At 46.7% G+C, this 12,495-nt stretch overlaps 2 protein-coding genes across 4 annotated transcripts in view; one reads left to right on the top strand and one right to left on the bottom strand.

Moving 5' to 3' along the window:
- Nucleotides 1-5,320, bottom strand: part of trpm5 (transient receptor potential cation channel, subfamily M, member 5) — a 26,061-nt gene extending 20,741 nt beyond the window's left edge. For 2 of the 3 annotated variants that reach the window (XM_064313026.1, XM_064313028.1), the window contains exons 1-3: nt 5,225-5,320; nt 539-603; nt 197-344 (exon numbers count right to left, since the gene is read on the bottom strand). In XM_064313026.1, coding sequence (XP_064169096.1) covers nt 197-344; nt 539-603; nt 5,225-5,251 — 240 coding nt within the window. In that variant the 5' untranslated portion in view covers nt 5,252-5,320. The remainder of the gene's footprint in view (nt 1-196; nt 345-538; nt 604-5,224) is intronic. The other variant, XM_064313027.1, reaches the window with a different exon arrangement.
- A 3,283-nt stretch (nt 5,321-8,603) lies between these two features.
- On the top strand, nt 8,604-10,670 carry LOC135242077 (cyclin-dependent kinase inhibitor 1C-like). The gene is made up of 3 exons (XM_064312976.1): nt 8,604-9,379; nt 9,523-9,639; nt 10,051-10,670. The coding sequence occupies exons 1-2, from the start codon at nt 8,818-8,820 to the stop codon at nt 9,633-9,635; spliced, it is 675 nt and encodes a 224-aa protein (XP_064169046.1). The 5' UTR covers nt 8,604-8,817; the 3' UTR covers nt 9,636-9,639; nt 10,051-10,670.
- Nucleotides 10,671-12,495: the final 1,825 nt, after the last annotated feature.

Here is a 12,495-nt window from a genome sequence, read left to right as displayed (position 1 = left end):
TGAGTGTGTGTGTGTGTGTGTGTGTGTGTGTGTGTGTGTGTGTGTGTGAGTGAATGCGTGTGTGTTTGTGTGAGTGTGTGTGAGTGAATGCGTGTGTGTTTGTGTGAGTGTGTGTGTGAGTGAATGTGTGTGTGTTGTGTATGTGTGTATGTGTGTGCGTGAGTGAATGTGTGTGTTTGTGTATAGAGTACAGTACCTTTCCCCTGGTCTTGTTGGGGCTGGTGAAGTCTATGTCTCCCACACGCCCAGCTGCCCAGCTCAAGCTGCTCCGCCTCTTACTGTCCCTCTCTCTAAGCTCCACCCCCTCATCCAGCAGCGCCCAACAGCGACAGGCCTGCCCTGAGCTGTACAGATACACACACACAGATACACACATACACACACACACACACACAGATACACACACACACACACACAGATACACACACACACAGACATACACATGCATGTATACAAAAACACTTTTAACAAACCAGAATCCCTGAAATGCACCAGTCACCTGAGTCCCTCACCCCCAAGACCCCCCTCCTCCCCTCACCTTTGCTCTTTCGTCAGCTCCACCACCTTCCCACACTGCCCACACAGAGGCAGGGGCTCCCCCTGCTGGCCAAACACATGAACAACACATCAACACCCCTCTGTTCTTAACCAACTACAGCACGGCTGCCCAACCCTGTTCCTGGAAATCCACAATTCTGTAGGTTTTCACTCCAACCCCAACAAAGCCCCACCTCATTCAACAGCTAGAGATCTCATTCAGCTGCCAAACAGAAGAGTCAGGTGTGCCAGATTAGGGCTGGAGTGAAAACCTACAGGACGGCAGATCTCCAGGTACAGGGTTGGTTCCCACTGGTCTACAGCCCTCACTGTCCAACACAGAGCCTGCTGTGCTTGGCTAGCGCACACCTGAGGGGAAGCTTCCACTCACATGCATAGGCGAGGGGTGGAGGGGGGGGTGGTGTGGGAGGGGGGAGAGATTCCGATGGGACCTCTCAGCCACAGGAAGGGGGGACCCACGTCACATCTTCCCCCCACGCAAACGCGTCCCCCCCCCCCCCGTTTCTGTCCGTTTCCTAGGTGAGGAGAGATCCCACAGATGGGGCACACCTGTATCTTACGCCATCCCAGCGGGCGTGGCACAGGTGGGGCATTTGCATGCCGATTTGCACAGGGAGCAAAAGGTGAGAGACCAGGTGCATTCTGGGGGCATATTGTATAGCACTAAGCTTCAAACGAGCCACAATTTAAACAATTTAAAGTACACATGTTCAAACCAAGGGGCGAGTCCGCACTGTTCTTGCGATTGACAGCCCACCTGTGATCTGGTGTTCTCTCTCTCAAGAGCAGTACAATAACAAGAGAGAAGCAGTGTGTGAAGTTAATGTATGTATGCATACATATGAAATGTCTGTGTATGGCTATACATGCGACTTGTGTGCATAGGTGTGTGTGTGAGTGTGTATGGGTACGTGAGTGAAATATGAGTGGATGTGAATTGTTTGCATGTGTGTGTGCGCATGCATGGTGTTTTGAGTGTGTGTGTGTGTGTGTGTGTGTGTGTATCACAGCAGTCTAGCATACTAGAACACACAGATGCCTTTAGTGAGCATGCTCTGTGGTGAGAGTGCTCTATAGTGAGTGTGCTCTATGGTGAGTGTGCTTTATGGTGAGTGTGCTCTATGGTGAGTGTGCTCTTTAGTGAGCGTGCTCTATTGTGAGTGTGCTCTTTAGTGAGCGTGCTCTATGGTGAGAGTGCTCTTTAGTGAGAGTGCTCTATGGTGAGCGTGCTCTTTAGTGAGTGTGCTCTATGGTGAGTGTGCTCTGTGGTGAGCGTGCTCTTTAGTGAGAGTGCTCTGTGGTGAGTGTGCTCTATGGTGGTGAGCCATGCTCTTTGAGGTGTAGGTGTGCTCTGGTGGTGAGAGTGGGGCTCTTTAGTGATGCGTGTGAGTTCTTGATGTGTGAAGGCGTAGTGCTCTGTAGTGAGCGTGCTCTGTGGTGAGAGTGCTCTGTGGTGAGTAAAGTCCACCCTGCTACCTCTGACCTGCAGTAGCTCCACCCTGATGAACACACATTTTCATCCTTATTTACCCATCCAGCAGGACCCAGAGTTCTCCCCACATGCACACTCATATAGGCAGTCCAGCGCAGTGTCACAAACATTTATAATGCGTAACATTAAATCTGTGGAGAGAGCCGCTGTATCAGGCACACCACACCCAGCTGCACGGGCTCAAACACACACATATACCACCCATTACTTATCCTAAATCATTTTTACTAGAGCTGGCTATTGGCAGTCATCTCCCTGTTTGATTCGATTTCCATTCACGATACTCCAGTTACAATACAAATGTTACCTAGATACAAAAGAGATTCTCTGGGAATTAATGCTATGAACTGCACAGGCTACATTTTGTATTAAATTAAAAAATAGCAAAAATCAACACGAATTCGCTGAAAAAAACTGCACAGACGCCGAGATTGATCTCAGGATCATTCCCTCCAGGCTGCAGAGTACCTGGGTAACACCTGGGGTGGGTAACACCATAGTGGGGCTGGGGTGGGGTGGGGGGCTGGAGGGCATAGTGGGGTCTGGGGGGCAGGGTGGGGGGCTGGGAGCAGGGCTGGGGACAGGAGTGGAGCAGGGTTAGCAGCAGGGCTGCAGGGCAGGGTTGGGGTGGGGGGCTGGGGGCCGGGTTACTCATTCTGGGTTAGCAGCAGGGCTTAGCGCTCACACGCTCTCTGTCGTTTTTCAGGTGAAAGTGCAAATGATGTGGAGAGCGGCTCCATGTCACTGAGCAGCAGGGCCATGGGGGGCGGCAGGTCATCCGCCATTCGGGCTCTATGCAAAGCTGCCATTTGCATGGGGACTGGCAACGATACTGGGCGTGCTGACAGAGGGACCGACTCAGGCCAGGCTTCAATAAACACGCTCCCCAAGGCTCCCTGTCAATCATTCCAGGAAACCTTTCAAGCACCGAAGAATAATATACAAATGTAAAATCCCAAATCCCAACAGAGCACCAAAAATCATTTCACCGTGAAATATCTTGGGCTCAAACGTTAAACTACAGATTTATTCAGAGTAAATATCGGGTGTCGTTAAGCCCTTCCCTTGTATTTTGCTGTCTTGTGCTTGTACCTTTCTATTTTAACAACACAAATATCAGCCCAGGTTATTTCCTGTTTAGACACCTCTATTCCTGCATTGCTCAGGTAAGGCATGTCCGATACTGATACAGGTACCTGTGTGTGTACCTGTCTGTTACCCATGTGCATACCTGTCCAGTGTCTGTGTGTGTACCTGTACAGTATCTGTGCACACACCTGTTTGGTACCAGTGTGCGTACCTGTCTGGTACCTGTGTGTGTACCTGTGTGTTGCCTGTGTGTGTATCTGTTTGATACCTGTGTGTATCTGTCCAGCACCTGTGCGTGTACACCTGTATGCTGTTTCACAAACCAGTTTTGCTTCACCTGGGCATAAAAACACCTGAGAATGACGTGACTATCCCTAGAAGGACAGGCGTAAGAAAGGCCAGCATGGGCTCCACCATGGGAGTATTTGAATAGAGAGATAAACTACAATTGAAGGCTGGTATTGTAGGTACTCCTAGTCTTTTACACTCCTGCACTCACACCCAGTAAATTCAGCTCGATAAAAAGGCTGCTCTCAATCAGCTGGAGATAGCAGGCAAAGGTACTGTAATCCACACCACCGTGCAGCTCGTTGTGTTGTGTTAGTGTTGCGTTAACTCTCGTGTTGACTTCATATTGTGCAGGCAATCCATGCCCACTCATCTTGACTACTAAACACACAGCATAATTGATTTTTTTTTGCTGTAGCAGACAGGCAACGCTTAACTTTCATTTTGACTTCTGACTTCATAACCGCAGGGTTAAAAAAATACATTTTGCATCCTGATGGTAATGTTTAACTTTCTCTCATGGCAGGGTCGTTCCAGCTAATCAAATTTATCAAATTTCATGCCGGAAAACATTATTTTGAGGGTTTTCATGTGGTGAAAGGGAGGGGTTACTTCTGACCTAAAGAACAACACAAAGGTTAACTTACGTATGGCTTATTCCTGGAATGTGTGTAAATCCTGACAAGCGGCTTCCCCCAAGAAATTATTCAAACTTTTACGCATCAGCGAACGCAGCGCTGGACGGCCTGACACAGAGAGAGCGAGGATGTGCGCATTCAAATGGCGCCTAATTATTCACATTTGCCTATTTAAAGTCGCGAAAGTACGGAGACGATTGCGCTCGCTCCAGAACAAGATAAGACCCGTCAAAAAAATCATAAACCAACCGCACCAGTAAAATTAACGTTTTTTTTTTAAATTTTATCACGAGTTCAGGCCTCGTCCAGAACACTCAGCCCCTTCAGAACGAAACGCGATAACCGCAGGGAACCTTACAGCCTGACGGGACGTCGGGGAGGACAGGGCAAGCGCATCAGATCAGCACAGTCCGGCCCTTTTAACTGGCTACACGTCTCAGAGACGGCCGTGAAAACAAAAAAAAAGGTCTGTAATGCAGAATATAAATGATCTCTGCTAATTTGAGTACATCAACTGACACCCCCTCCCCCTCCCCTGACCATACTCTCCCCATCTAAACAGGGTACAGAGATCCGCACCTGGCAGACTACTGCAAACACCTGTAAGAGAGAGAGACTGGGACAAGTGCAGCAACACACACTCTCTCGCACTCTCATACACACACTCTCTCTCTCTCTCTCTCACGCACTCTCTCGCTCTCTCTCTCACACACACACTATTTTACACACACGCTCTCTCTCACACTCTCTCGCTCTCTCTCTTTCATACAAACACACACACTATTTTACACACACTCTCTCTCACACACTCTCGCTCTCTTTCTCTCTCATACATATATACACACATACACACACACTATTTTACACACACTCTCTATCATACACACACACACACTATTTTACATATACTCTCTCTCACATACATACACACAAACACACTATTTTACACACTCTCTCACACACTATTTCATACACTTGCTCTCACACACACACACTGCCACACACTCTCTCTCTTACACACTCACACTCTTTCAAATACTCTCTCTCATACACACACTCTCACACACACACACTCTCTCACAAAACACTCTCTCACACACATACACACACACTCTCTCTCTCTCTCACACACACACACGCTCCGGGGGCTGGTACCCACCTGTGCCCGGTCCCGTGGTCCTGGCATGCTGGCGTGCCCTGTGACTCTGTGCTGCTCTCCTCTCCCCTCACCTGCCAGCTCCCAGCTCCAGCTCCAGACCAGGAAACACCGCACAGGTGAGCCGGTCTCAGCCCCGCCCACCCGGCCCTGCCCACAGGGCAGGTGCAGCCGGGGCATCGCCATGACGACAGTCGCGGCTCCCAGCAGCTCCGCGTAGGAGCACGGCCTCGACGGCGGCGGAGTACCCACCGCTAGCTCCTGACCCACTGACCTGAGATCAGTGGAGAGCCCGGCCTGCGTGTGACCCAGCCCTGCCGTGCTGACGCTGGGCTGACCTGAGATCAGTGGAGAGCCCGGCCTGCGTGTGGCCCAGCCCTGCCGTGCTGACGCTGGGCTGACCTGAGATCAGTGGAGAGCCCGGCCTGCGTGTGACCCAGCCCTGCCGTGCTGACGCTGGGCTGACCTGAGATCAGTGGAGAGCCCGGCCTGCGTGTGACCCAGCCCTGCTGGGCTGACCATAGGCTGATCAGTAAAAAAAAGAGTGTGTGAGAGAGAGAGAGAGAGAGAGAGAGGGAAGAGTGTGTGTGTGCGAGAGAGAGAGAGAGAGAGGGGAAGAGTGTGTGTGTGTGTGTGAGAGAGAGAGGGGAAGAGTGTGTGTGTGAGAGAGAGAGAGCGATAGAGAGGGGAAGAGTGTGTATGTGAGAGAGAGAGAGAGAGAGAGAGAGGGGAAGAGTGTGCGTGTGTGTGTGTGTGTGTGTGTGAGAGAGAGAGAGAGGAAGAGTGTGTGTGTGAGAGAGAGAGAGAGAGGAAGAGTGTGTGTGTGTGTGTGTGTGTGAGAGAGAGCGAAAGAGTGTGTGTGTGTGTGAAAGAGAGAGAGAGAGAGTGTGTGTGTGTGTGTGTGTGTGTATGTGCGTGCGTGTGTGTGCACATGTGTGTGTGTGCGTGATCTTGGGATGTACTGGCTGTTGTAACAAACATAAACACCTCATTACATTACATTAATCTGGCAGACGCTTTTATCCAAAGCGACGTACAAAAAGTGCATTTCATTGTCATAGACAACTGCTAAACACAGGTTCAGTAAGGTACAATACTTATTTTGTACAGCTATTTCTAGCCAAGAACACAGTTTAGTTCACACAGTGAACACTATTCAGACCTAACCTCTGCAAAGCCAACTAAGCAGAAGAATAAGCTACAGTATTAGGACAAATACAAATTACAAAAAAGTGCTGGGATGGGGCACTCCCTCCATGGGTGTGCCCACAGTACTGGAGTTTGAAAAATAAAGTTCCATTCCAAATAAAACTAAACAAATGAAATGCCTTCAGCCAAAAATATTTTAAAAAACTGTTTTTCCTCCGACACACAAAACAGCATTGCATTTTATGGACACACAATGTGTCCAGCATCAGCGAAGAACACAGGACACCCACAGAAACAATCTCCAACGTGATATTACGTATTTTAGCCACCAGGAGGCGACATCACATCGCAAAAGGCTTTTTACAGTACAGTAATTAAAATAATTTAGTCATACATATAAAATATAGAACGAATACGTATTTAACTAATCATATGCACGCATATATATTCACACAAATACAGATATATTAAACAAGCGAGTTGTTCGTTGATTTTAAATAAGAAGAAAATCGTATTTGAACATGCAAGCCTCACTTGTGAAATACACGAGCTTTCTCTTACGCAAACGACGCAAGAATGATTAGTCTACACTAATATTTGCGCGATATTATTTAACAGAACGGGCCCGGCAACATGAACAAAGTGCATACGACTTTCAAACATTAATACCAGCAGATGAAAAAATATGTTTTGCCCATGATAACAAGACATTAAGCACAACTGTTTGAAAATAACAAAATAAAATATGGAATTAAAGTCCCAACTCGAAATTATATAAAGTTAAAATTCAACAAAACACCGTAGGTTTCCATGAATGCAAAACAGTCCTGATGGAAACTATCATCGAACTGATTGTCTTCGACAATCAGACGGTTTCTCGCCTACACTAACAGCCAAACAAAGGATGGCGCTGTTTTCACACATTCACGCGACTATCAACTCAAACGTACTCCCCACTTTAAATGTGTATTGCCATTGTTCGGAGTACGGGTGTATAATTTATGTGTAACAGAGTGTACATCATCGCCGTATTTTACGCACGAGAGAGCTCCAGTTTTAACGAACATACGTCGGTAATTCTAATCAGTCTATTGTTTCAAAATAAAGCAAAACGCTTGTATTCATTCATTCAGAGGGAATCAAAATTCCATCTGCTAAAACATCAAATGCTTTCAAAGGACACCATTACTGAACTTGCTAATTACCCTCTTAGTTTGCAATTCCATAGCTGTTTTCGCTTGTCGTTACGAGCAAAAAAGAAAGGAAAAAATAATTAGAATATAAATATCAACACCTTTCCAAATCGCATTAATAAATGTGTTTTAAACATTTGCATATTTTCTTCAAGTTGCCAGCACATTTTGCAGTTTTGCTACTATTGTAACCTATGATTACTTCGATCTAACAATTGAGGAGCGTGATTACATTTTCCCATTAAGTGCCACACTGATTGCATCAAATTCGTGTGTAAAAGCTAATTACATTGGCTCTTCACTTGATTTTTTCAGTTCTTTTGTCTCTTGCGTGAAATAACACTGACTACTCGCGTGAATTCTAGACCACTTCTGGAATCGCATCTCTCTGGTTGTGACCAGATTATGAAAAAATAATACGCTACAGTAGCCAGTAGCCATTCTAGGCTAGTCGGTTAAAGGTTAAAACTCCCCCGACTTCGTTAGAAAAGGGTAGCTACAAGTAACTTGGATGGTGAAACTACACACACACACACACATATATATATATATAGAATTTTTATTTTTTTGTTATTGTATAACAATATAGTACGTTGTCACCGAGTGTTGCATGCAACGTATTTCATTTTTTGGAAAACAGTACATTTCCCTTTTTTTAAATCTATGCAATTTCTACACACTTCGTTGCCATAGAGTAAGTAGTAAGTTCTCTTGCAGGACGTGGCTAGCAAGGGATTTGAGAAGCAAGGAGACAGAGAGAAAGTGGGGGATGGTGGTGAGGGTTGAGGGGGGGAAAAAACTACATCGTAAGCAAAACCTTCCTCGGGCAACAACAACTACACATCGGCTGTGCGGCAGCACCTCAATCACCCACAACGCTGACATGCCGGGGACAAATCACAGACCTCGCTGAGCTGGCGCCGATCCAAGGGCGCTCCCAGCCCAATGTGAGTGGAGTAGAGGCGTGTCCAGCACGAGAGGGCGGGATATAGCTAAGCCAATGGGAAGGTCGGCGATGTGGCTATACAAACCTGCACACCTTGGGGACTTTAAATACCAGTTTTAGTACACAGCTGTGCCACACATTTAAATGTACTCTCATGTACCTCTGCGCTGACTGGGAAAAAAAGAGCGTAAACATACACACGAAATAGCCGACCAAGCTCCGTCTGGAAATCTACAGCGTTCCTGGGGCAACGACATTGAGTTTGTTTTTGCATTTTTCTTATTCTTGTTGGATATCGAGATTTCACAATGTCAAATGTCCAGCTATCGAATAGCACTCTGGAGCGGCCGGCCGCGCGGAGAACCTTTCCGCTGCACGCACGCACCAGCGCCTGCAGGAACCTTTTCGGTCCGGTGGATCACGAAGAGCTAAACCGGGAGATGAAAATGCAGCTGCGGGAAATCTCCGACCGGGACCAGCGCCGGTGGAACTTTAACTTCGAGACGGATACTCCGCTGTCTGGAGATTACGAGTGGGAGGAAACGCCTACGGACTCGACACCCGTCTTCTACCAGGAGTCCGTGCAGACGGGGAGAAAGAGGGTTGCAGTGTCCGTGCCGGCGAAGGTGAAGCCGTGTTCGGACATGGCTCCCAGGGACTGTGCTACGCAGGACGTGCCGGCACCTCGCCCCGTCGATGACCGCTTATCCACTCCCGAAGCTACCCTGCCCCGCTCCGGCGAGTTAAACCAGGAGAACTGCTCGGACAGACTGAACTCAGGGAAGCCAAAGCGCAAAGCCGCCGTGTGCGCCCGACGGAAAAGGACGTCCACTACTGAGCTGACAACGACCACCACAACACACATTACAGGTAAGCGTATACTTTCGGGTCTCTCTTAACGCAGCAAGCCAAATGGAGATCAATGTGCGCGACGGTATTACGCATTTGAGTGTAACCACTATTTAATATGGGTAACATTTATTAACGTAAATTTCACCCTTCTTTTAAAATAGATTTTTACATGAAAAGGAAAAGAATGTCCGAAGCGAAGCAAAGCGAAAACTCCTCCCAGAATTCTACACTCGCAATTCCAGTGGAACAGACTCCACGGAAACGAATTCGCTAAAAAGGTATGTATGTGTCTGTGTTTTTTAAATGCGACTCACTTTAAATTTATGGTGAGAGTCAAATGTTAGGTTTCGCTGTGACCGTTAACCATAGGCGGTGGTTATAGTACGTTGCCATGCGACTGGAGATCTCATTACAGTGTTACCTGATTTTCTTTGAACAGTCATGAATCTCGGTTGTGACTTCGCTTGGGAGAGCGTAAGAAAGGGGGGAGGGGAATGTACGTCACTTTGGCGGGAAAGGTTCTACTAGATGGTGACGTTTGCAGGAAAAGGATACGATTGTGTTTCTCTGTATGTGTGCCTCTCAGGAAATAGCTGACTCGTGCATTTTCTTGTCCGGGGGAACGTGTGTGAAGATAAAGCAAACCGTATGAAATGTATCTATAACGTGCTACTTCTATTTTCCGACAGGCATTTTGCACTGCGAGATTGTGAAGACCGTTTCTTCCGCGAGCAGCCAGAGGGAGAGGAGGACACGGAGAGAGTTACCGCGCGTACGGTCGTCCATTGCTTGGCGCTCTTGCGCGGGGCGCACGCGTCGCCTCTCTGGACTGCGGTGGAGAGCGTACTCGCCGAAGGACTTAATTCAGACAAATGTAGCAAACTTGTGGCTTCGTGTGCAGTCACATGACAGTGTTAAAATACATTAACAACTGTGCAATCTTAAGTAACTTTAAATGTCTACACTGGCCAAAAGTGTACAGCTTTAAAAAAGACTATTGAGTTATATATTATTTCTGTTGAAAAATATGTATCTTGAGTTGTGTAAATATATATTTTTTAAAGAATATTCTAACTTATAATTTTTTTATTTATGTTTCACCTTATTTGCAAATGCCTGTCGTAGCCAAAGGGCGACGTTTTTTTTATTTTCAAAGTGTTTTTATATTGTGATGTTTTGCAATCAGTAATGTAGCTTTCAATAGTACACTTGAAAGTAGGGTCCATTGTGTTTCTGAGCCGTTTCATATATCACTGCCCTCTACTTGTGTTCCACGAAAACAAAATAAAACGTTATTTTGCTCTTCTAACGAAGTTGTGTTGAGTTTTCCATATTTTTTAAAATGTATTTCTTTTTTTGTCCACGCCAATTTATCCTGGCCTGTCTTGCTTTTATTATTTATTTATTTATTTGTTGCGTTATTCTCGCGCTTGAAACCTACAGGACACGTCCGCTTTCGGGATCTCGCATATATACATAACACACCTGTCTCCAAACGATCCGGCCTAACAAAGACTGACAAATGCTAGCATTCGTTTTTTCCTGATTGACACCCCCTCCCCCCCGTAATCCTCCCCTGGTCCACCAAGCCGCCATTAGTTTATAGGCTATCCAGCATCTGCTGCTCTAGTTCTGTCGCCCGCACCAGACACAACAGGGCCGTGATCTTTCCCGGCTTACGTCCGTCTCGAAAATCCTCTTTATGCTCGTTTCACTGCGTGGAAAGTAAGAATTAACCTCGGATTTTAAGGACACGCGGCCGTTGGGATCACAAACTCACGCGCCGCAAATGTAATGTGCAAAAAAAAAACCGAGCTTAGGCACGGTAGCAGGGGGAAAAAACCTTTAGGCCAGAAAGCTGTTGACACTCATAGTGAATCTGTATGCTTACTTTTTAAAGCATCTAGCCGGTGTAAAACCTGCTTTACAGTTAAATGATCAAAAGGTCAAAATTCCTGTTAAAGAGATTTTAAACGACACCCAACAGACACAGAGGCCCGTAAGACACATACAGTATTATTATTGTTATAGCATATTTTGTTTCCTCTTCGTTTTGTGTAGTGTTCATTTAATAGAGCACCACGTGGTTTTGCACATGCCCAACAACCTTGCATTCAAGAGGCAACTTTGCTACAAAATATGAAAGTAAATTGTACAAACAGTATGCTTCTTATTTCAACTGCAGTGGGCTATGCAAAATAAACACGTACGACAAGCAAGTATCACAATGAATACTCAATCCCGCACGTCGCTGTTGCGGCGAAGGGGGCAGCTGTGGGATATAGGGTGGGGATTTAAAGGGGCTTTCTCTCCCCCCCCCCATAAAGAACTGAAGCAGGTGCCTTTGGGACCCCCGTATTGTCCACGGAGACACCCCCACATTCAGTGCACACTCAATGACTCTTCTAAAGAACCTCTTACCAGCGCTGTTTACCCCCGTGGAAACAACGCGCCGCACTACCTCCGTCACGGAGGCCACCTGCCTTCGGGGGGAGAGAAAAGACGTGGCTTTGTAATGCCCAGCTTCTTTTTTTTTCTTCTTTTTTTTAAACGTGCTTGTTCAGTTGGCTATACTTTCAAGTTTACATTTAATTGTATGGAAGCAGCTGACGCCGCGCAAGACCCCGCGCTCATTTTCGCCCCCATGTAGTAACAATGGCTTAGAATCGGGGAAGAAAATCAATATATATAGCATGCAGCCTTAAAAGAACATTTTATAGAACATCAAATCATTTTTTTTCCTCCGAAGCGCGAGCCGCCTTAGTGACTCCGCGGGTAATGCCCGCGTAAAAATGTGTGATACATTGTTGCGCGATTACCGCCGCCTAGTCCCGCCAGCGCAAACAAACACGCGCACTCTGTCCGTACTTTTGACTCCCTCGTTCTCATTTCCAACACAAAGCGCTCCGTCTCCATTCTTCTCCCCTTTGTAGCCATATGGCAAATCCATGTAGACATAGCCAAGATCCATTAATTCAGCCACATAATGTCCTGCATTTGAGAACAATGGCAACTTTGTTTGCCTCTCCATTGATACGAATGAGCGAAAAAATATAATTAAACTATGGAGGATATCCAGCTAATTAGAAGCCATATGCCCCCCGAGAGACTACGACGTTCAATAAACTTAGCTT

Source organism: Anguilla rostrata, chromosome 16 (assembly GCF_018555375.3).
Source record: "Anguilla rostrata isolate EN2019 chromosome 16, ASM1855537v3, whole genome shotgun sequence".
Classification (NCBI taxonomy): Eukaryota; Metazoa; Chordata; class Actinopteri; order Anguilliformes; family Anguillidae; genus Anguilla; species Anguilla rostrata.
This window is presented reverse-complemented; position numbering and strand designations above follow the sequence as displayed.